Source organism: Zophobas morio, unplaced genomic scaffold (assembly GCF_036711695.1).
Source record: "Zophobas morio isolate AGI-343-1 ecotype UQ-CSIRO unplaced genomic scaffold, CSIRO_AGI_Zmor_V1 ptg000020l, whole genome shotgun sequence".
NCBI classification, from domain to species: Eukaryota; Metazoa; Arthropoda; class Insecta; order Coleoptera; family Tenebrionidae; genus Zophobas; species Zophobas morio.
The window spans coordinates 541,789-567,159 of record NW_026972125.1 but is presented as its reverse complement, the minus strand read 5'-3'; the positions used below and the strand labels follow the sequence as shown (position 1 = coordinate 567,159).

Below are 25,371 nucleotides of genomic sequence, written 5' to 3'. Positions count from 1 at the left end.
ATTGAAGAATCGAAACATTGAAAAATCCCAAGTGACACTTCGAAAAACTGAGAAATGGAAGTCGAAAAATCAAAAATTTTATAAATCGAAAAATGGAAAAGTCAAATTTTGATTAATTGAGAAAATGAATAAAAAAACTGAAAAACCTAAAAATTTAAGAATCGAAATACTGAAAAATCTCAAAACTGAAATATCGGAAACATTGTAAATTGGTTGAAATATTGAAGAATCCAAAAATTGGAAAATCCCAAAACCGAATGAAACAACGAAAAATTGAAAAATTGGGAAATCGAAGCCGAAAAATCGAAAATTTTAAATTTTTATTGCGATATTTTTCACAGATTTTTGAAAAAAATTTACAGGGTGCTATGTTAGAAGTATCAATTTTTCCTTGTCTCAAGAAATGCAAAAAAACTGAAAAACCGAAAAATTTAAGAATCGGAATACTGAAAAATCTGAAAACTGAAATATCGGAAACGTTGTAAATTGGTTGAAATATTGAAGAATCCAAAAGTTGGAAAATCCCAAAACCGAATGGAATATCGAAAAATTGAAAAATCGGGAAATCGAAGCCGAAAAATCGAAAATTTTAAAAAGCTTTAAATAGCATCTTTCACAGCATTTTCATTGCGAAAATTTTCAGATATTTTTGACACAAAAATTACAGATGCTATGTGTTTGAAGTATGAATTTTTGAAAACTTTCTTCTGTCTCAATAAATACAAAATCTTTGTCCAGACACTATTTTCATGAAAAATGGAAGAAAAATTGAAGAATTGAAAAATTGAAAATTCCATTGAAAAGTCGAAAAATCGAGAAATGGAAAACCAATAATGGATTAATTAAGAAATTGAGAAATCGAAAAATTGAAAATTTAGAGAATTCAGAAATTGAAAAATTGAAAAATCGAAACATTTAAAAATTGAAAAATACCAACAAATTGAAAAATCGAACTTCGAGAAACTGAACAATAAAAAAATCGAAACATTGGAATATCAATAACAAATCGAGAAATTAAGAAAACAAAAAATCGTAAAAATCGAAAAATCGAAAAACTGAAAAATCAAAAATTCTGAACATCGAAAGATTGAGACCTTGAGAAATGGAAACATCAAAAGATTAAGAAATCGGGAAATCAAAGTCGAAAATTCGACGATTTTAAAAAATTTAAAAATCAAAAACCGAAATTGCATCTTTCACAAAATTTCTGTTGCGAGTTTTTTCACAGATTTTTGAAAAAATTTTGTAGTTGCTATACGTTTGCAGTATCAATTTTTGAAAACTTTCCTTAGACACTCTTTTCATGAAAATTGGAAGAAAAATTGAAGAATCGAAAAATTGAAAAACTCCAAAAGTGAAACGTCTAAAAATCAAAAATCAAAAATTTTAAAAATCGAAGGATTGACACATTGTGAAATCGAAACATCAAAAGATTGAAAAGCGGAGAAATCTAAAAGTAGAAAAATCGAAAAATTGGAAAACAGAAAATTGAAATAATTTTAATTAAAATTTAAAAAACTGAAAAATCGAAAAATCGAGTTTCAAAAATCGTAAAATGGAGAAACTGAAAAAAAATCGGAATTTTAAAATTCGAAAAATTGAAAATTGAAATATGTATTGAAAAATCTCAAAATTGCAATATCGAAAAACTGAAAAATGGATGAAAAACTGAAGAACCCAAAAATAGAAAAATTCCAAAACTGAATGAAACGACGAAAAATTGAAAAATCGGTGTCGAATAATCGAAAACTTAAAAAAACTGAAAAATCAAAAACCGAATTTGCGTCTTTCACAGCATTTTTACTGCAAAATTTTTCATATATTTTTGAAAAAATTTTTCAGGTGCTATACATATATTTGAACTATCAATTTTTGAAAACTTTCCTCTGTCTCAATAAATGTAAAATCGTTGTCCAGACATTATTTTCATGAAAAATGGAACAATCGAGAAATGGAAAAATCAAAAAATTGAGACCGAAAAATTGAAAATTTAGGGTCAGAAATTGAAAAATTGAGAAATAAAAAAATTAAAAAATCGAAATTCAAGAAACTGAACAATCAAAAATTTTAAAAATCGTAGAACTTAAAAATCAGAAATTTGAAAAATCGAAACATTGAAAAGACAAATTGAAGAATCGAAAAACTGAAAAATACCAAAAAATTGAAAATCGAAATTCGAGAAACTGAACAATCAAAAAATCGAAACATCGGAATATCAACAAATCGAGAAATTGAGAAATCAAAAAATTGTAAACATCGAAAAATCAAAAAATCAAACTGAAAAATCAAAAATTGTAAAAATCGAAAGATGGAGGCATCCATAAATCGAATCATCAAAATTCGATAAGTAAACATCAAAAAATCGAAAAATTGAGAAATTGAATTGACCAAAATCGGAAAATCGGAAACTTAAAAATTAAAAAACTTAGAATTAAATAAAATCGGGAAATCGAAAATTTCTCGACAAATCGAAAAACATAAAAATTGAAACATCGTAAAACTGAAAAATTGAAAAATCAGGTTCTAAAAATCCAAAAATTGAAAAACCAAAAACTGAAGAACTCGGAAATTTTAAAATTATGAAAATTTTAAAATTAAAGAAACAAGAAATGAAAAAATCAGTTAATGGGAGTATTAAAAAACCGAAAAAAAATGGAATTTAAAATTCGAAAAGTAAACTCGAGAAATCGAAAAGTCGAAAAATTGAAAAATTGAAGAATCGAAATATTGACAAATCTCAAAACTGAAACATCGAAAAAAAATTGGATAATTAAAAATTGAAAAATCTAAACGTCGGAAAACGAGAAAATCAAAAAATCTAAAAGCCGAAAAGTCGAAAAACCGTGGAGCCGGAAAATCGAAACATTGAAAAAAATCCAAAAACCGAAACACGAGAATTCGAAATATCGAAAATTTAGAAATCGGAGAATCGACAAATCAAAAAATTGAAAAATCAATAATTTAAAAAATCAAAAATTGAAAAACCAAAAAATTCCAAAATTGAAACATCAAAAAACTGAAAAACTGAAAATTTTAAAAATGGAAATATCGAAGAACTGCCAAATCGAAAAATCAAGAAATCGAGAAATCGGGAAAAAATCTAGAATTTAAAAAATTGAAAAATTAAAATAACGAAAAATTGGAAAATGGAGAATAAGAAAAACGAAAAAATTGAAAAAAAAAACAAAACTTAACATTTAAATTCAAAAAACTGAAAAATCCAAAAAGTAAAAAGTCGAGAAATAATCGAGAAGTCGTAAAATCACAAAATTGAACAAGCGAAATATTGCAAAATCCCAAAATGAAAAATCATAAAATTGAAGAATTGAAAAATTGAATAAACATTGAAAAGTCGGGTTGAGAAATGGGAAAATCAAAACTCGATCAATTGAAAAATTGAGAAATCGAAAAATATAAAAATCAAAAAACTGAAAAATCGAAAAATCAAAAATTTTTAAAATCGAAAAATTGAGTTATCAAAATAGGCCAAAGTCGGAAAATTGAAAAGATAAAGGTTGAAACATTCAAAATTTAAAAAATCGAGACATCAAAAAACTGAAAAATTCAAAAATAACGTTTTAAGAACCGAAAAATGGTGAAATCGAAAAATCTAGAATTATAAAAATCGAAAAATTGAAAACTCAGTAAATCAGAACATCAAAAAAACTACAAAATAAAAAATCTGGAATTAAAAATTCGAAAAATTGAAAAATCGAACGTAAAAATCAAGAAATCGAAAAGTGGAGAAGTCGAAAAATTGAAGAATCTAAATATTGAAAAATCTCAACACTGAAATGTTAAAAAATTGAAAAATAGATGAAAAATTGAAGAATCGAAAAATTGAAAAATCCCAAAACTGAATGAAACAAAGTCGAAAAATGGAAAATTAAAAAAAAAATGGCAAATCAAAAATCGAATTTGTATCTTTCACGGAATTTTTATTGCGAAAGTTTTCACAGATTTTTGAAACCTTGGTTAATTTTCATTCTATTGATTTTTGAAAATTGGTTAGAATTTTCGAATAATTGGAGCCGAAAATAACTCCTAGGAACCGCCATCTACAAATATTTTCGAAAATTTTTAAAAATCCTCAAAAAATTCTGGAAATACATTTTGGCGACCAGATTCGAAAAACGTAATATGTTGATGGTCCGGAACCAAGATTTGCAAAATTTTCGCTTTCAAAATACACAATTCATTTCAACTATGTACATATTCTGAAAAAATTCAAAAAGGATTTTTGAAGAACTCAAGCCGAAAAAAATTCTAAAGCTCGAAATCAGAACAAAATAATTGCTTTCAGTGACTTTTGGAAGTTATCGAAAGAAGCCAAAAATTTTGTATTGAGAAACTGATCTTTTGAAAAAGTTGATAAAAATCCACAAAAATCACAAAAACCTCAACAAACTAATCTTGAAATAATTGCGTTTTTCTGAAGCCGAAGATAACTTTTGTGGATTTTTAGTCAATTTTTCAACTCCTTATGGAATTTTTTACTTTTTTCGAGCACCTTCGAAAATTACTGGAGAATATTGTTTTGTTGATTTCGATTTTCAGAAGTTTTTTTGATTAAATTTCTTGGAAGGCTCCTATCATTTTGTCAAAATATTCAAAATGAAAAACGGAAAGTTTTGAGATACCTATGTGTTTTAAAAATTCTACTTTGAAACTAAATATTTCGAAAACATTTATCTGTGACATTAACACGTAATTTTATTCAGATCAAGTTGTCGAAACATATATCCGTGATTTTTTATAGATTCTTAGCCAATTTTTTCAAAAACTCAATTTTTTAATACCTACAATTATGAAATTTTTGACTTTTTTCGAGCACTTTCGAGAATGACTGAAAGAGATTATTTTGTTGATTTCGACCTTCAGAAGTTTTTTTCGGATTCATTTCTTCGAAGATGTACCATGTTTCCAGAAATTTTGACACATTTTGAAAACCATATTTTGAAATCGAATATTTCCAAAATCTCGGTCCATGACTACCAATACTACGTTTTTCGATTCAGCTCGTCAAGATACATAATCTGTGACTTGTTTGTGGACTTTTAATAAATTTTTACTAACTTCAATCTTTCAATACCCAGCCTTTTTGAAATTTTAAATGAAACCGATTTTGATAAAAATTACTTTGATGTACGAAACCATAATATTTACAGCGATTTGGGGATTTTATCTTGTAATTATTTTACGTTATCTGTCATAACCCACACCGTCGGTACTGGGACAAAATAAAGGTATTATTTTATTATAAATCAAACGATACACACATTGCAAGTTTGCGACTATTGAATCATTCTGTTTAAATAACCGTCAAAACTGAGTAAATATGTGTGAACATGTTTTTGATGTTTATCTTTTTTTTTTATTTTATCATAATATTGACAACAGGCATTTACTCCATTGTAGTGTAGTACGGCGATATTAGAATTTCGAGAATCCAGCGATTTACATTAATCTGATAACGTGCAATTTAAACAAAAAAAAATCATAGATAGATTTTTAAAACGGACTATAAAGTACTGCTTACACACGTAACGATTTATCAGCCATGTGGACTGTTTGAAAAAATTAAAAATAAAATTTTCGTTTTTGTCAATCTTGAAAAAGAAAACTTGTATCATTACAACTCCACTCCGCATATTAATATCCCTCCTTAATACCACTTTTTCCCCGCTCGACTTGCGTAATTACTCCACCACGAAAGACCCAGCCTCCATCTACGCCAACTAGTTTATCAATTACCACGATGAGCGGATATTAAACAACTTCTCTAATATCTCTATTAAAATAAGCAATTTAAAACGCCTGTGCTCCGATTCGGAAAACGTTCCACCCGAAGAATGTCTCCGACGGCACCAGCTGGCCGATGATGACGTCAAAAAATGTGTCGAATTAAATCCGGCGGGAGCGGCGGCCGCCCCGCCCCGCCCGCTCCTCGGACTTATCCTTATCTAGGATGCGGCCGCGGAACGGCGATCGTTTAACGCAAAATAAGAACCTGGCAGTCGGAAGATAAACAAACCGGTCGGTTCAGGGTTGGTACGAGTGACCGGTGGAGGAGATTGTGTTTTGTTTGGCGTTAACAAGGCGATACGGTAATTAGACGTCGAATGGAGGTCAAGGCGAGGCGGTGGACGAGTCGGAGCGGAGGATGTGGGGTTTTGGAGGCGCGGGATGGCGGTGATGCGAATGGACAGTGCGGGAAATTGGCCAGAAGAAGAAGAAATCAAAAAGAGGTCGATACAGAGGTCTACTGGGTTTCTAGAGTGATTTGAAGTCGTTTGCGACGAAAGAAGAAAGACGAAAAGTGGTGCAAAGGATGGAAGAGAAGAACTGTGTTTAAGAGACGAAAAGAAGATTGTGAAATTGAAGTAATTACAGTCAGAAAAGCCATTTTTGGAGTAATATAGCGGAGTTTCACTTTTGGCGGTAAAATTCGAAAAAGTGAGCAGGAAGCTCCACCATAAAATTATTGATTTTAATTAAGACTTAAAAAAGTAAAAATCGTGGAAAATGACACTTTTGACCGTTTTATCTTAGTAAGTTGACATAATCAAGACAACTAATTCTAACAAGTTGTGTTTTGACGGGGGAGTTTCCGATTAATTAAAGGGCATCAAGTGATTAAAACGATTCTGTGAGTTTTTATTAAAGTGAAAGCCCTCGAGATTTCTTAAATCTGTTAAAACTCCTCCGGTGAGTTGGCGAAATCCGTTATAAAAATTTTGATACTGAAAAATAAAAAAATTATCTTAGGAGCATGCTAAGTCGTTGCAGTACAGTTTACAGTTTTATAGTAATAAGCCTAACTGCGCCGATGAAATTTGTTTATAGGAAAACGAGAGTCAAACTGCGCATTTTAAACGTGTTTTAAGTTTCTATGAAGAAATAAAATCATTACAGTTGAGACGGGGTGGGTGGGCGGGGTTAATATTTTGCTTTTTTTTCTTAATATACATATTTTTCCTTCAACAACACGATACTGAAAACATGTTTTTAATTTAATGTAAAGAAATAAGTATTTTGCAGTTAAGCTCCGCCCCCTTGATCCACGGCGAATAAAAAAAATCATCACAATTGAGATAGGGCGGGTGGGCGGGCTTATATTTTGTCTTTTTGTTTTAATAATTATGTGTAGACTTATTTTCACAACATGAAACTAAAAACCTGTTTGAAATGGAAAATTTGTATAAGGAAATATTGATTTTGCAATCAGCCTCCACCCCATAACTGCAACATCCACACTTCCTTGGAAAAATTTATCATTTTAACCGTTTTTTAAGTTTCTTGTTGTGAAAAGATGGCCATGTATATTAAAAAAGAGAGGCAAAATATAAGCCCCACCTACCCGCCCTATCTCAATTCTGATGATTTTTTTATTCGTCGTAAGCCGAGAGGCAGAGCTTAATTGTAAAATTCTTATTTTTTTACGAGAAATTACCATGTGAAACACGTTCTTAAGAAAACTAAATGTATTAGTTAAAAAAGAAAACCAAAAGAGAAGCTTTACCTATCCGTGTCGATCTCAGTCGCGATGAATTTTTTATTCGTTGTCAAATCGTAGGGCGGGGCGTAAATGCAAAGTCGATATTTCCCTATTTACTATTTTAAACTTTTTTAATTTTCCTGTTGTAAAAAGATGATTACATTTATTAAGAACAAAAGACAAAATGCAGCCCCGCCCACCCACCCGATCTCAATTGTGATGATTTTTTTATTCGTCGTGAGCCAAGAAGGAGGAGCTTAATTGCAAAATTCTTATTTCTCTAGGAGAAATTAAAAATGTTATGTTCAAAAAATACTATGTACCGTAAGAAAAAAATAAAGGCACGATTAGGCCCCACCCATACCCGCCCTGTCTCAATTCTGATGATTTTTTTTTATTTGTAGTAAGCCGAGGGGCGGAGCTTAATTGTAAAATCCTTATTTTTCTACGAGAAAATACCATGTGGAATATATTCTTAAGTAATCGTGTTATACAAAGAAAACTAAATGTATTAATTAAAAAAGAAAACCAAAAGAGAAGCCCTACCCATCCGTGTCGATCTCAATCGTGATGAATTTTTCATTTGTTGTCAGACCCAGGGGCGGGGCGTAAATAAAAAGTCGATATTTCCTTATTTACTATTTTAAACATGTTTTAAGTTGCTTGTTGTAAAAAGATGACTATAAATATTAAGAAAAAAAAGCAAATTGTAGCCCCGCCCACCCGCCCTATCTCAATTGTGATGATTTTTTTTATTCGTCGTGAGCCAACGGGGCGACGCTTAACTGCAAAATCCTTATTACTGTACGAGAAACTAAAAACATGTTTTTGAGTATCGTGTTATTCAAAGAATACTAAGCATATTAAGAAAAACATAAAGCCAATTTAGGCTCCACCTATACCCGCGCGATCTCAATTCTCAGTTGTGATGAATATTTCATTCGTTGTTAGATCGAGGGGTGGGGCTTAATTGCAAGATCTATAATTGTCTACACGAATGTACCATTTTAAACATGGTTTAAGTTTCTTGTTCTGTAAAGACAACTACGTATATTAAGAAAAGAGACAGAATATAAGCCCCGCCCACCCGCCCTGTCTCAATTGTGAATTTTTTTTAATCGTCGAGATTCAAAAAGGCGGAGTTTAATTGCAAAATCCTTATTATTTCTCGACAAGAAATTACCATGTAAGACATGTTTTTGAGTATCGTGTATATTGAGAAAAAATTAAAGGCAAAGATTAAGCCCTACCCATATCTGCCCTGATCTATGTACTAATGAAGTTTTCAGTCTTTGGCAGACCTAGGGGCGGAGCCTAATTTCAAAAACCGTATTTTCTTACAAAAATTTCCCATTTTAAACGTGTTTTAAGTTTCTAAGAATAAAAAAAATCATCACAATTGAAAAGAGGTGTTTGGGCGGGGTTAATATTTTGCCTTTTTTCTTAATATATACAGTATTCTTTGAATAACACGATACTCAAAAACATACTTTTAATGTCTTGTAAAGAAACAAATATTTGTAGTTAAGCTCCGCCCTCTTGGTTCACGGCGAATAAAAAGAATCATTACAATTGAGACGGGGCGGGTGGGCGGGCATACATTTTGTCTTTTTGTTTTAATAGATATGTGTAGACTTCTTTTCATAACATTAAACTTAAAACATGTTTAAAATTGAAAATTTGTATAAGGGAATATCGATTTTGCAATTAGATTCCGCCCCATAATTGCAAAATCTATATTTTCTTGAAAAAAGTTTCTTGTTGAGAAAAGATGGCTATGTATATTTAGAAAAAAAAAGGGAAATATAAGCCCCACCCATCCGCCCTGTCTCAATTCTGACGACTTTTTCATTTATCGTAAGCCGAGGGGTGGAGCTTAATTGTAAAATCCTTATTTTTCTACGAAAAATTACCGTGTGAAATACGTAATTAATTAAAAAAGAAAATAAAAAGAGAAGTTCATCCATCCGTGTCGATCTCAATCGTGATGAATGTTTCATTCGTTGTTAGACCGAGGGGCGGGGCGTAAATAAAAAGTCGATATTTCCTTATTTACTATTTTAAACATGTTTTAAGTTTCTTGTTGTAAAAGATGACTATATTATTTATTAAGAAAAAAAGACAAAATGTAGCCCCGCCCACCCGACCGATCTCAATTCTGATGATTTTTTTTATTCGTCGTGAGCCAAGAAGGAGGAGCTTAACTGCAAAATTTTTATTTCTCTACGAGAAATTAAAAATGTGTTGTTCAAAAAATACTATGTACATTAAGAAAAAAATAAAGGCAAAATTAGGCCCCACCCATACCCGCCCCGATCTCAATTCTCAATTGTGATGAATATTTCATTCGTTGTTAGATCGAGGGGTGAGGATTAATTGCAAGATCTATGATTGTCTACAAGAATGTACCACTTTAAACATGTTTTAAGTTTCTTGTTCTGAAAAGACAACAACGTATATTAAGAAAACAGGCAACATATAAGCTCCACCCACCCGCCCTATCGCAATTCTGATGATTATTTTTATTCGTCGTAAGCCGAAGGGCGGAGCTTAATTGTAAAATTCTTAGCTTTCTAAGAGAAATTACCATGTGAAATATGTTCTTAAGTAATCGTTTTAAGTATACAAAGAAAACTAAATCTATGAATTAAAAAAGAAAACCAAAAAAGAAGCCCTTCCATCAGTGTCGATCTCAACCGTTATGAATTTTTCATTCGTTGTCAGACCGAGAGGAGGGGCGTAAATGCAAAGTCGATATTTCCCTGTTTACCATTTTAAACATGTTTTAAGTTTCTTGTTGCAAAAAGATGACTACATATTTTAAGAAAAAAGGGCACAAGGTAGCCCCACCCACCCGCCCTATCTCAATTGTGATGATTTTTTTTTATTCGTTGTTAGCCAAGAAAGCGGAGCTTAACTGCAAAACACTTATTTCTCTACGAGAAATTAAAAACATGTTTTTGAGTATCGTGTTGTTCAAAGAATACTAAGTATATTAAGGACAAAATAAAGCCAAATTAGACCCCATCCATGCCCGCCCCGATCTCAATTCTCAATTGTGATGAATATTTCATTCGTTGTTAGATCGAGGGGTGGGGCTTATTTGCAAGATCTACAATTGTTTACAATAATGTACGATTTTAAACATGGTTCAAGTTTCTTGTTATGAAAAGACAACTACGTAAGTATATTAAGAAAAGAGGCAACATATAAGCCCCGCCCACCAGACCTGGTGATGATTTTTTTTAATCGTCGAGAGCCAAAAAGGCGGAGTTTAATTGCAAAATCCTTATTATTTTTCGACAAGAAATTATCATGTTTTTGAGTATCGTGATATTGAAAGAATAGCATGTATATTGAGAAAAAATTAAAGGCAAAGATTAAGCCCCACCCATACTTGCCCTCATCTAAATAGTAATGAAGTTTTCATTCATTGGCAGACTTAGGGACGGACCCGGATTTCTTACAAAAATTTACCATTTTAAACGTGTTTTAAGTTTCTAAGAATAAAAAAATCATCACAATTGAGATGGGGTGCGTGGGCGGGGTTAATACTTTGCCTTTTTTCTTAATATACATAGTGTTCTTTGAAAGACAGCATACTCAAAAACATGTTTTTAATTCCATGTAAAGAAACAAGTATTTGCAGTTAAGCTCCGCCCTCTTGCTTCACGACGAATAAAAAATTATCACAATTGAGATAGGGCGGGTGGGCGGGCTGACATTTTGGCGCTTTGTTTTAGTATGTGTAGATTTCTTTTCAGGACACGAAATTTAAAACATATTTAAAATGGAAAATTTGTATAAGGAAATATCGATTTTGCAATTAGGCTCCACCCCATAATTGCAAAATCCATATTTCCTTGCAAAGATGTACCATTTTAACCACGTTTTAAGTTTCTCGCTGCGAAAAGATGGCTATGTATATTAATAAAAAAAAGGCAAAATATAAGCCCCGCCCACCCACCAAATCTCAATTCTGATGATTTTTTTTTATTCGTCGTAAGCCGAGGGGCGGAGCTTAATTGTAGTATCCATATCTCCTCTTACAAAAATTTACAATATTTTTCGTGTTTTAAGTTTCTAGGAATAAAAAAAATCATCACAATCGAGATGGGGTGGGTGGGCGGGGTTAATATTTTGCATTTTTTTCTTAATATACATAGAATTCCTTCAAGAAGACGACACTGGAAAACATGCGTTCAATTTCTTGTAAAGAAATAAGTATTGTGCAGTTCAGCTCCGCCCTCTTGGTTCACGGCGAATAAGAAAAATCATTACAATTGAAGTAGGGCGGGTGGGCGGGCATACATTTTGTCTTTTTGTTTTAATAGATATGTGTAGACTTATTTGCATAACATTAAACTTAAAACATGTTCAAAATGGAAAATTTGTGTAAGCAAACATCAATTTTGCAATTCGGCTCCACCACATTATTGAAAAATCCATATTTTCTTGAAAAAGTGCACCATTTTAGCATTTCTTGTTGTGACAAGATGGCAATGTATATTAAAATAAAGGCAAAATATAAGCCCCCCCCCACCCCCCCAATCTCAATTCTGATGATTTTTTTTTAATCGTCGTAAGTCGAGGGGCGGAGCTTAATTGTAGTATTCATCTCGACCCTTACAAAAATTTACAATATTTTTCGTGTTTTAAGTTTCTAGGAATAAAAAAAATCATCACAATCGAGATGGGGGGGTGGGCGGGGTTAATATTTTGCATTTTTTTCTTAATATACATAGAATTCCTTGAAGAAGATGATACTGGAAAACATGCGTTCAATTTCTTGTAAAGAAATAAGTATTGTGCACTTCAGCTCCGCCCTCTTGGTTCACAGCGAATAGGAAAAATCATTACAATTGAAATAGGGCGGGTGGGCGGGCATACATTTTGTCTTTTTGTTTTAATAGATATGTGTAGACTTATTTGCATTACATTAAACTTAAAACATGTTCAAAATGGAAAATTTGTATAAGCAAACATCAATTTTGCAATTAGGCTCCACCACATTATTGAAAAATCTATATTTTCTTGAACAAGTGCACCATTTTAGCATTTCTTGTTGTGAAAAGATGTCAATGTATATTAAAAAAATGGCAAAATATAAGCCCCGCCCACCCGCCCAATCTCAATTCTGATGATTTTTTTTATTCGTCGTAAGCCGAGGGGCGGAGCTTACTTGTAATATCCATATCTCCTCTTACAAAAATTTACTATTTTTTTCGTGTTTTAACTTTCTAGGAATAAAAAAAATATCACAATCCAGGTGGGGTGGGCGGGCGGGGTTAATATTTTGCCTGTTTTTCTTAACATACATAGGATTCTTTGAACAAGACGACACTCGAAAACACGCTTTCAATTTCTTGTAAAGAAATAAGTATTGTGCACTTCAGCTCCGCCCTCTTGGTTCATAGCGTTTAAAAAAAATCATTACAATCGAGACAAAGAGGGTGGGCGGGCTTACATTTTGCTTTTTTATTTTAATATGTGTACACTTCTTTTCACGACATGAAACTTAAAACATGTTCAAAATGGAAAATTTTTATAACGAAATATCAATTTTGCAATTAGGCTCCACCACATTATTGAAAAATCCATATTTTCTTGAAAAAGTGCACCATTTTAGCATTTCTTGTTGTGAAAAGATGGCAATGTATATTAAAAAAAAGGCAAAATATAAGCCCCACCCACCCGCCCAATCTCAATTCTGATGATTTTTTTTTATTCGTCGTAAGCCGAGGGGCGGAGCTTAATTGTAATATCCATATCTCCTCTTACAAAAATTTACAATATTTTTCGTGTTTTAAGTTTCTAGGAATAAAAAAATCTCACAATTGAGATGGGGTGAGTTAATATTTTGCATTTTTTTCTTAAAATACATAGAATTCCTTGAACAAGACGACACACGAAAACATGCTTTCAATTTCTTGTAAAGAAATAAATAATTTGCACTTCAGCTCCGCCCTCTTGATTCACGCCGAATAAAAAAAATCATTACAATTGAGACAGGGCGGGTGGGCGGGCTTACCTTTTGCTTTTTTGTTTTAATATGTGTAGACGTCTTTTCACGACATGAAACTTAAAACATGTTTAAAATGGATAATTTGTATAAGGAAATATCAATTTTGCAATTAGGCTCCACCACATTTTTGAAAAATCCATATTTTCTTGAAAAAGTGCACTATTTTAGCGATTTTAAGTTTCTTGTTGTGAAAAGATGGCAATGTATAGTAAGAAGAAGGCAAAATATAAGCCCCGCCCACCCGCCAAACATGCCAAAAATTCAATGCCACCCATATTCATTCCAAACTCAATTGTAATGAATTTCTCATTCGTTGTCAGACTGAGGGGCGGAGCCTAATTGCAAAAGCGATACTTTCCTAGAAATATTTACAATTTTAAACATGTTTTACTTTTCTTGTTGTGAAAAGAAGACTACACATATTAAGAAAATGTAAGCCCTTGCAGTTAACGGCGACTTTTGTTGATCTCGTATTATGTACGTACAGTGTATCTGTAATATCAGTATTATCAAACTCATTCATATTGTTGTAGTAGTGGTGTAGTACAAGGGTCAAATCTTGAACTGCTGTTATATGTTATGTTTTTCCATGATACTTGGTCAAATAAAAATTGTTGTATAGTAGGCAGAGTGCCACTTACTTTTTTCTACCTTGTGTCTATAATCCGTTTCACCATTACAATTCAACGCTTTTAAATTGTTTTAAATTCTGTAATTGTATATGTATATGATTATAGGTCATGGAAGCTTGCCGACTCTCACTTTATATCGACTTTACTAAATCCCCAAGGACTCACGACAAATATCACACGCATTTGTATGACTGGTTGCCTAAATGCTTCATATCTTAATAAAAATCTGAAGTAAACTATATATTTGGTACTATGTCTAGATTGGAGATAACTAAAGGTAGAATTGAAATTTGGTGAAGATCTATCATTACCTTCGTGTTCATTCATAAATCGTAGATATTTTGAAATTTTGGTGTGGCATGTTTGGATTATGTTGTGCGAAATCAATGACATTTCTTGTTGACGTGAATTTCGTCTAGTTCTTTGAAGAATTTTCCATGCAGTCTGACTCAAGAAATACGTAAATACTTGTCTCTTGTATAAATTTTATAACTTCTTGAATCCCCAGATGACTTCGGATGAAGTCTTCTATATTCTGTGAATGATCCTCCTGTTGAGATGTTTAAATTTTCCAAATCAGTTTTTGACCATTTAATTACACATTCCAAAAGAGTATGTTAGCAGTGAAACAGAACTTAAATTAATTTTAATCTTGCCAGATATTGTTCTTCGAGCTTTGTCTTAGTTTTGGTACGGCAGGACTGATGAAAGCCCATTATTGTTATTATGATTACAAAATCGATTACAGATTTCGTATAATTTCATCGCCTGACTCCTAATCAAGTCCACCTTCCCGCGATCCGTCCGCGTCTCCTTCGCCAATCCCGCCTCGCTGACCCGCCGCCGCACGGCCGCCGCCTCCGATCCTCCGCGTCTCCACCATCCGTCCCCGAATCCGAAATGAATCACGTCGTCCGGTGCGCGGGAGCGGTCCGTGCGCCGTCGGCGGCGGTCGTGCGCAGTCGTGCGGCTGCCATTACTGCTCGCCGCCTCGGCTCGCGGCGCGCGCCTGCCATTGGTCGGCGTTCTCGGAGCCGGCGCTTGCCCATCTCGCGCCTCAGTCAGTCAGTGGCAGCCCCGGAGGACCGTTGCCGGCGTTCCGCAGCACAAGCAGAGCATTTGCACGTGTGGCGCGTCGTCGTCGCGACGCCCAGTGAGAGAGAGTGCCGGCGCGAGTGCAGATGGTGCGGTGCGGCGGATAGTGGTGCCATGTAGGTGTGAGCGAGCGTGTGATGCCGCTGTGCCGTGGCCGCGAGTGAACCATGCCACACGTCTCGTCCAGTGGCGGCGATGATCTCGGCAGCACCGATGAGGTTAAGGTGTTTAAGGACGAGGGCGACGGGGAGGACGAGAAGAGGTCCTCGGAGAACCTCACCGAGGAGAAGAGCAGCCTTATCGACCTCACCGAGTCGGAGGTGAGGAGCCGACGGGAGATACATGATGTTGGTGTTTTGTGATGATGATGATGATGGCGCGGAATTAGAATGTTTTGTTTTGGTTTGGTTTGGGTATTTTACGAATGACAATTTCTGACGGGGATTTTTTTTTCGCTGGGTTTGAGATGGTTGTCACTGATGGAGCGTCGGGGACGGAGTGATTGCGCTGTGATTGACACGGGCGACGCACTTGTAATGAAATCTACGACCGTACTATACCGGATGTTGATGTTGATTATTAATAAAAAGCGAGCCACAATGTGTTGGAAAAGTTCTCGACAGTGATTGTGATTCGGGGACGACGATGTTCAAGCTAAAGCCCCACTTGCACAACCCGAAATTCCGGCGTCACTAAAGAGCGGATTTATATGCAAACAAAAACACCATTTTTTCTGAAATATTCCAAGTATATAGTTTTCTCATAGAAACAACTTGATAATTCGTTTTAATAAATGCTAATTCGTCCAGCAAAGAATATTTTTTGAAAAATTTACGGGTTATATTTGGAAATCGTTGCCCAATTTCCAAGTCACAGTTTTGATTCGCGGAGATTTTGATGGCACTTCCTTTTATGAAGCTATGTTAAACATGTTGTGATATTTGAAACTTGCGCTCAGATCTTGTCCAAAAAATGAAAACCAAAAATGCGTCATTATTTCGAAAAATACCAGAAAACTCAAATGTTCAGACAAAATATGCAACGGATCGTCAAAATATGCAGCAATTAATCTACGTCAATCAATTTAAAAAAGAACAATCCAGATATTTAATAACGCATTTTATTTTTAATCCGATCTTTAGTCATTACAATAATCATGGTGTTAAAGAATCGAAAGTAAAATTAACGATGTGTAAACATGCTTATATTGTAAGATCGCGTCCACATTCATTGCGGAATTTACTCAACGAACTACCAAAAATTTCCACATGTTCATCTGAGAATGTAAATCTAAGAAACCATTACTTAGTTTGTAGTCGAGTCTTCCTTGGTCAGGATTTACCATGTCGGTGATTAAATCACACATATAGATTTTATTAGGAAAAAATGGTGGACACTTTTCATCAGTTTTTTTTCCATTTTTCTAAAAACGCGTTGAAGCAATGATCTTGCAATTTTTAAGAGAAGCATTGGCACCAAGGTTTGCTTTCCATAAATCTGAATTAAATACTCGGTTCATTTTTCCTTGAAGTTCCTGAAGAGATTGTTTCAAGGAAATCTGCGACGGTTTTGATTCGGGGAGCTTTAGACGCTTCCTTTATGAAGCTGTGTTGACACATGTTGTGATATTTGGAACTTGCGCTCACATGTTGTCCAAAAAATAAACCAAAAGCGTGTTACTTCAAGACAAAAACAAATTAAAATCGATCAACAATTTGATCAACTTCTTGATTCACAATTTTGCGTACCTATTAATAATTTTGTGCATTGTTTAGGTGCCTAATTAAAGCGAAACAGCGTAGCGCGCAACTGACAATTTTATCCCAGTTCGGTCAGGGATTATAAAGTCGGGTAGTTGAAAAATTGCGTACCGCAGTTCGGTTTCGATTTTCTTCAATTGACAAAGTAAAACATACAAATCTGCATCCATATGCTGAAACCGTCAAAATATGTACTGCATCGTTAAAATATACAATAATTAATTAATCTACGCCAATTAACTTAAAAAAGGACAATTCAAATAGAGAACTTCAGTCATCACAATAATCGTGGTTTTAAATATTCGACAGTAAAATTAACGATGTGTGCGGAATTTACCTAACGAACTATGAAAAATATCCAAATTTTTACGAAAATGTTAATTTTGATTCCATAAAGAGCATTCTATAAATTTAAGAAACCATTAATCAACTCGTAGTCTAATCTTTTCCATGTCGGTGATTCAACCACACACAGATTTTACAAAATTGGACAAAAGTTGTTTCGACAGAACTTCCCTCGCACCTAAGCAAATATAAACAAGAAAGGTCGAAAAAACGTAAAAGTAGAGTCTGTCGACGGACTCGATTACAATACTTCGTCTGCTTACGCTCGGAAAGAAAAAATATGAATGCAATGATAAATCACAAGTAAAAACTCATCATATTTTGCACATTTCGGGTAGGTTTAGGAATTTAACTTGTTACTACGGAAGTTTGCAATTTAACACCTTTAAATTTCACAAGTTTTCACAAGATTAATAGGGGCAAAATCAGTTTTATCTTGGCAAATACTAGAACCGCCCACCCGCCCCCTATTTTTCCAGAGGATATATCGTCTGCCGATATAAGTCTTATCTTAGAAAGTACTAGCCCCGCCCACCCGCCCGTTACTTTCTTGGAAGCTATGCCATTTGCCAAAATCACTCTTACCTTATTAAATACTAGCCCCGCCCACCCACCCCTTTTTTCTCACTGGCAGGGTTAAGTTTAACTTTTTCTTTTAGTCTCTTATAAGCACCCTCTTTATTCGAGCGATTACTCTTAATATTGTTCAGTCATTTGCCAAAATAAGACTTGTGTTAGCTAGTACTAGGCCCGCCCACCTATCCTCTGAGAAAATAGGGGCGGATGAGCGTGACTAGTATTTGCTCAGATAAGACTGAATTTGGCAGACGCCATATCCTCTGAGAAACAGAGGGCGGGTGGGCGGGGCTAGTATTTGCTAAGATAAGACTGATTTTGGCAGACGCCATACCCTCTGAGAAAATAGGGGGCGGGTGGGCGGGGCTAGTATTTGCTCAGATAAGACTGAAGATCTCGTCCACATTCATTGCGGAATTTACCTAACGAACTATCAAAAATATCCAAATTTTTGCGAAAATGTCAATTTTGATTTCAGAAAGAGCATTCTATAAATCTAACAAGAAACCATTACTCAACTTTGTAGTCAAGTCTTCCTTGGAAAGGATTTAGTATGTCTGTGATTAAATCACACGTATATCAGCTTGGATTGGTGCAATCTAATACTAAAAATAACAGTATTGTATTCACAAAATTTTTTGGTGAAATGGAGTGAGCCGTTTCTGATTTAATCAAGAAAATAAATTGACACATTCATTAATTTTAATAGGGGAAAATCAGTTTCATCTTGACAAATACTAGGCCCGCCCACCCGCCCCCCATTTTTCCAGAGGATATATCGTCTGCCGATATAATTCTTATCTTAGAAAGTACTAGTCCCGCCCACCCACCCGTTACTTTCTTAGACACTATGTCATTTGCCAAAATCACTCTTTATCTCACCAAGTACTAGCCCCGCCCACCCGCCCTTTTTTTCCTCAGATGACATGTCATCTGCCAAAATAAGACTTATGTCAGCAAGTACTAGCCTTGCCCAACCGCTCTCTATTTTCTCAATGGGTAGTACTTGCTAAGATAAGTCTTACTTTGGCAAACTATATATCCTCTGAGAAAATAGGGGCGGATGGACGGGGCTAGTATTTGCTCAGACAAGACTAATTTTGGCAGACGCCATGCCCTCTGAGATACTAGAGGGCGGGTGGGCGGGGCTAGTACTCGCTAAGATAAGACTGATTTTGGCAGACGCCACACCTTCTGAGAAAATAAGGGGCGGGTGGGCGGGGCTAGGACTAGCTAAGATAAAACTGAGATTTTGCCCATTAACTTGTAAAAACTTGTTAAATTTATAAGGTGTTCAATTGTATAACAATTCACTCATTAATTTTTCTGAGGCATTCTGCATAAGCAAATTTAAAAAATATTAATTATATATTAAAAATAATTCACAAGCATAGACTCATCGTCTTTTGCACATTTTAGTTAGGATTTATTCAGCAGAATTTTGGGGTGACGTCATCACATTATTGGTGGGGATGATTTGACAAAATTTGGTTAGCGCTTTACCATCTACATGATATTCATAATAAACATATACAATTTGATAACAATCGGTCCAGTAGTTTTCGAGATAATCTATCGAATAGAAATCCGGACAGACGGCAGACAGACAGACAGACGGAAACGGGAGGATAATTCAGATATATAATGAAGCACAATAATTACGGTTTTAAAAAATCGATAGTAAAATTAACGATGTGTAAACATGCTTATGTTGTAAGATCTCGTCCACATTCATTGCGTAATTTACATATCAAAAATATCCAAATTCTTGTGAAACTGTTCATTTTTATTAAAGAAAGAGCATTCTATAAATCTAATAAGAAACCATTACTCAACTTAAGTCAAGTCTTCCTTGGAAAGGATTTAGGATGTCGGTGATTAAACCACACGTATATCAGCTTGGCTTGGTGCACTGTAATACTAAAAATAAGTGTTGTATTAATAAAATTTTTTGGTAAAATGGAGTGAGCCGTTCCTGATTTAATCAATAAAATAAATTGACACATTTATTAATTTTTTTGAGCCACCTGTATAAACAAATCTAAAAACTATGAATGCATTGATAAATCACAAGTAAAAACTCGTCATATTTTCCACATTGTGCATAGATTTAGGAATTTAACTCGTTACTACGGAAATTTTCCATTTAACACCTTTAAATTTCACAAGTTTTTACAAGATTAATAGGGGCAAAATCAGTTTTATCTTAACAAGGGATATATCATTCGCCGAAATAAGTCTTATCTTAGCAAGTACTAGCCCCGCCCACCCACCCGTTACTTTTTAGAGGGTATGTCAACTGCCAAAATCACTCTTATCTTACGAAGTACTAGCCCCGCCCACCCGCCCTTTTTTTTTCAGAGGGTGGTACTTGCTAAGATAAGTCTTATTTCGGCAAATGACATATCTTCTGAGAAAATAGGGGCGGATGGGCGGGGCTAGTATTCGCTGAGATAAGACTGATTTTGGCAGACGCCATACCCTTTGAGAAAATAGAGGGCGGGTGGGCGGGGCTAGTACTTGCTAAGATAAGACTGATTTTGACAGACGCCATACCTTCTGAGCAAATAAATTGACACAATCATTAATTTTTTTGAGCCACCTGCACAAGCAAATATACAAAATATGTATATATTTTTCACATTTGGGGTAGGTTGAGGAATTTAACTCGTTATTATGGAAATTTGCAATCTAACACCTTTAAATTTCACAAGTTTTTACAAGATTAATACCCGCCCCCTATTTTCCCAGAGGATATATCATTCGCCAATATAAGTCTTACCTTAGAAAGTACTAGCCCCGCCCACCCGCCCTCTATTTTCTCAGAGTATAGCGTCTGGCAAATCAATCTTATCTTACCAAATACTAGCCCCGCCCACCCACCCTGTTTTTTCTCTGATGATATGTCTTTTGCCAAAATAAGATTTATGTTACCAAGTACTAGTCCCGCCAACCCCCTCTTTATTTTCGCAGAGGGTAGTACTTTGTAGGATAAGTCTTATTTTGGCAAATGACATATCTTCTGAGAAAATAGGGGCGGATGGGTGGGGCGAGTATTTGCTCAGATAAGGCTGATTTTGGCAGACGCCATACCTTCTCAGAAAATAGGGGCGGGTGGGCGGGCCTAGTACTTACTAAGATAAGACTGATTTTGGCAGACGCCATACCCTCTGAGAAAATAGAGGGCGGGCGGGCGGGGCTAGCACTTGCTAAGATAAGACTGACTTTGCCCCTGTCAAACTTGTAAAAACTTGTTAAATTTATAAGGTGTTTAATTACATATTTTCATAGTAACGAGTTAAATTCCAAAATCTGATTCGATATTTATTTTTTAACAATTCACTCATCAATTTTTCTTAGGCATTCTGTATAATAAGTCTTATCTTAGCAAGCACTAGCCCCGCCCACCCACCCGTTACTTTCTTAGAAGGTATGTCATCTGCCAAAATCACTCTTATCTTACCAACTACTAGCCCCGCCCAACCGCCTTTTTTTTCAGAACGTGGTACTAAGATAAGTCTTAATTCGGCAAATGGCATATCCTCTGAGCAAATAGAGGGCGGGTGGGCGGGCCTAGTACTCGCTAAGATAAGACAGATTTTGGCAGACGTCATATCCTCTGAGAAAATAGAGGGCGGGTGGGCGGGGCTAGTACTTGCTAAGATAAGGCTGATTTTGGCAGACGGCATAAACTTAAAACATCTGCAAGATTTCAAAGCATTTGTTTTTAAAATTAAATTGCAAAATGTTTCATAATTTTGAATTTTTTTTTCAAAAATCTGGACTTTTCGTCTACGTTATTTTATACAATTTAAAACCAAAGTGCCAATTTTAATTTCTTCAAATTGTGGACAAGGTGTTCAAAATAAGCCGCTTTATATGATCTTTATTAATTTATATTAAATTATAACTTTCCCATAATCTAAATAAACACACTCGTAAAGACAAGGTTAGACGTACACACGCATAACCTCACAATATCTTAGTGATGATTATTTTCATCAACGTTTAAGAGGATTTCAAATCATTTACTTCTTTAACTTTCGATATTTAAACAGCAGCTAACTCACAATTAATTTAATCTCCGACGCTTGAATTACAGTGCGCTTTTAAATCGAGTGTTGACACCACTTAAAGTGTGAATGCGCCTTAAACCAGACGAGCCATTTTGAAACGTTTTCGTTGATATTTACCACGAATTTGAATATTTGCTGATGTGTAGGCGCCCCTTGAAGCGAGAGCGAAAACGTAAAAAGGATTTTGTAAGAAGTTCCGCGATTAAGTTGAACACGGCCGTAGGGCGAATTTCGGTCTTATTATATTAAAAAAAGCGTAGGAACGATAAAAGTGTTTGAAACAAGCGGCTGCTTGATTTATTTTTTAAAACGGGTTCATAAACTACACATATAATATAAATTTAGTAACAGTATAGAATAGTGGACGTCAGCACGGTGGCATTTTTCTGGATACTCGATTGTTAACTGGTTATCGGTGATAAACCGCCGTGGCATGGTACAGATAAGACAGCGGTTGTTGCAGTGAAAAATGGCAGTGATTGCAATGCGTGATTAATGCTGGGTTACCGCTTTTTTCGGCACCCGGAAGCCGATCCTTGCAATTAATAAAGACTGGGAACAGTTATTTATTCATAACGAAGGCATTGATTAATTGAAGAAAGTGTAAACGTATGGGTAAAAGCTACAACAATGGGCGATTTTTGTTGTTAGCAGACACTTCTGATCTGAATTTTTGTGCGATTATAAAAGTGTGCTTATTCAAAAATAGTGACACAAAAATCAAAAATAGTGACACAAAAATATGTGATTATTTATTGTGGAAGCTGAAATATGTGGTTGGACGCCTTTTATGTTTTATTTTAAGTGTGTTTTCTGGATTTGATGAAAACAAAAATTACTACTTAATGTGAGTGGTCGCAACGAGAGGCACCGACAGATGGCGCTCGAAACAACGATGTTTGCATGCCGTGTTATTTACACTTTCTCGGTCGCGCTTGTACCGATTAGCCATTATTAATATTCATATCATAATAATACTGCTCCGATCGACCTTGCATTTTTCTTCGTATGCAATCAGACGATACAAATTTATCGAGTAGCCGGGAATTGGTTGTAATTTTTCCGACCGAGCTATTGATCGATTTCGAGACCATTCTAGGACGCATTTAGTTGAAATGCGGTGTAATAAAAATAAAAAATAAATATTGTGCTCAAACTGCATTCATAATTTTACATATGGGTTTGTCATGGTTGTCATTACCCATTATCGCCGCTCTCCACACCAGTTTAACGATCGAATATCAGTGTGATTAGCACTTGTATAAGAGGAATTTTTGTGTCGCGCCAGAAGAAACCTCCACTAACGATTTCATCAAATAATGATAATCTGGAGTGGGCTCCAAAATCCTGTTATTTGCTGAGTCCGGAAGAGTCGGGGATTTTGTTTTCGCGCTCCGAAACCGTTGTGTTTGCTTATTCAGTTCTATTTATTAACTGTTTTTTATTAACTTTCTTTAAACGACAATGGGTGTGTGCGAACAAACAGGTGCGAATAAATATCTGTCACGCTTTTTGCATTTTAATTCCGAGTGTGTCCGTATTATTATAAACCGGAGTTTTCGGCTAATCCAGTTTTTTGTTAATAACGATAAGTACTTCAAAGCTATCAATAAAATAACCCTGATTACGAAACCCATTGATTGATAACTTTTGATCGGACGTGAACGTTTCACTTACTATTATCTGAAAATGGGTAATTATTTCGTTTACGACGCGAGAAAAAACTTCATTTTTGCTACGTAATTACCGTGCAAAATCCAGGAATTTTCTATCTCATTACCGTAATTCGCGTCCTAAGCAAATCCAATAAAATTCGCATTCATCGAATTATTGTCGCTGTGTCAATCGCTCCGAATTTAATTTGCAACTTTGAAATTCCAAATTAATTTTATTTACCGAATGTTTTAGTATGTAGTGGACGCGAAAAAGCGCTCGATTATTTCCAAATAACAAATTCCAACCTGCGCCGTGACAAACAACTTTGGATTCCACCCAAATAATCGTTCTAAAGTCTATTCTTCGCGAGCACAATGGCGAGAAGAGGACGTATGGCATTGGATTTATTGCCTTTTCGGGGAAATATCGGGGCCCCGTGGTGAACTATTGTGCAAACAATGCGAACTTATGTATACGGTTTCGGAGTAATGAAAAAATGCTTCCATTTTCGACTGAATGGAGAGTTCGGACACTTGCACGGAGTTCCGAGAATGAGCCTGATTGTGTGTTTATTTGTTGGCGGAATTGGCGATGGAGGATGTTTTTTACTTCCGAACGGAGACGAGGGGGTCTGATTTCGTGGTCGCGGCGATTCGGAGATTTTCGGGGTCGAGTGTCGGTCGGGGGGTCCGTGTGTCTGTCTGTTGACAATTATATGATGCATATACAGCTTGTAGAATACGAAAACACTGGTAGTCTATTAAATAGGAAAAAATAATAAAATTTCACTTGAAACATCCAGTATTGTTTAAAACCCATCTGTATTTTATTTTAACATACAAAAAAAGGGCCAATTCTGAATCAAACATGTTAAAATTTAAAGGTTGTTAAAAAATAAACAGCCAATCAGATTTACGAATTTAACTCGTTACTACGGAAATTTGCAATTTAACACCCTTTAAATTTAATAGGTTTGATTCAGAATTGCCCCTTGGTGAGTTATTTATAAAGTCAAAAATGGCCAATTTTTTAATTTATAAAAAAATTATTTTCGCAAAATCTGGGTTTACTATGTAATTATCTGAAAAACTGTATAATGGACCTCTTCACAATTTTTAGTAAAACACCAATCTTGATTGAGTGATTACAAAATACTCAGAAATTTAATTTATTCATTCTCTCCAAAAGTTTGATGACGTCATGTAGGTATATTGTGATATGTTTTTTTACACAGATTATCGAAAATGACACTCTGGAATTTACAATTTGTCTTAGACTCCGTAATGAAAGTGATTAAAGAACACTAGAAATGTGATATCGTTTCAAAAATTTTTCAATATTAAAAAAATTTTATAGGAAATCTAAAAATGGAAGAACCGAAAATAAAAAAATCGGAATATAGAAAAATCGAAAGTTAGAAAATCGAGGAAATAGAAAAATCTTCCAGAGAGTCAAAAAATCGAAATATTGAGAACTCGAGAAATCAAAAATCGAAAAGTAAAAAAATTTAAATTTCGAATATCGAAAATTCGATGAATCAAACATTCGAAAAAACGCAAATCGAAAAATGGAGGAACCAAAAGTCGAAAAATCAAAAAAATAGAAAAATCGAAAGTTAGAAAACCTACGAAGTACAAAAATCTTCTAGAAAGTCAAAAAAATGAAAAATCGTAATATTAAGAACTCGTGAAATTAAAAAATGGGGAAG

General features: G+C 34.6%; 1 protein-coding gene across 6 annotated transcripts in view; it reads left to right on the top strand.

Moving 5' to 3' along the window:
* The first annotated feature begins 15,190 nt into the window (after positions 1-15,190).
* The window catches only part of Pan (pangolin), a 378,050-nt gene continuing 367,869 nt past the window's right edge, over positions 15,191-25,371 (top strand). For 4 of the 6 annotated variants that reach the window (XM_064059352.1, XM_064059351.1, XM_064059355.1 and 1 more), the window contains exon 1: positions 15,191-15,570. In XM_064059352.1, coding sequence (XP_063915422.1) covers positions 15,418-15,570 — 153 coding nt within the window. In that variant the 5' untranslated portion in view covers positions 15,191-15,417. The remainder of the gene's footprint in view (positions 15,571-25,371) is intronic. The other 2 variants (XM_064059356.1, XM_064059353.1) reach the window with 1 other exon arrangement.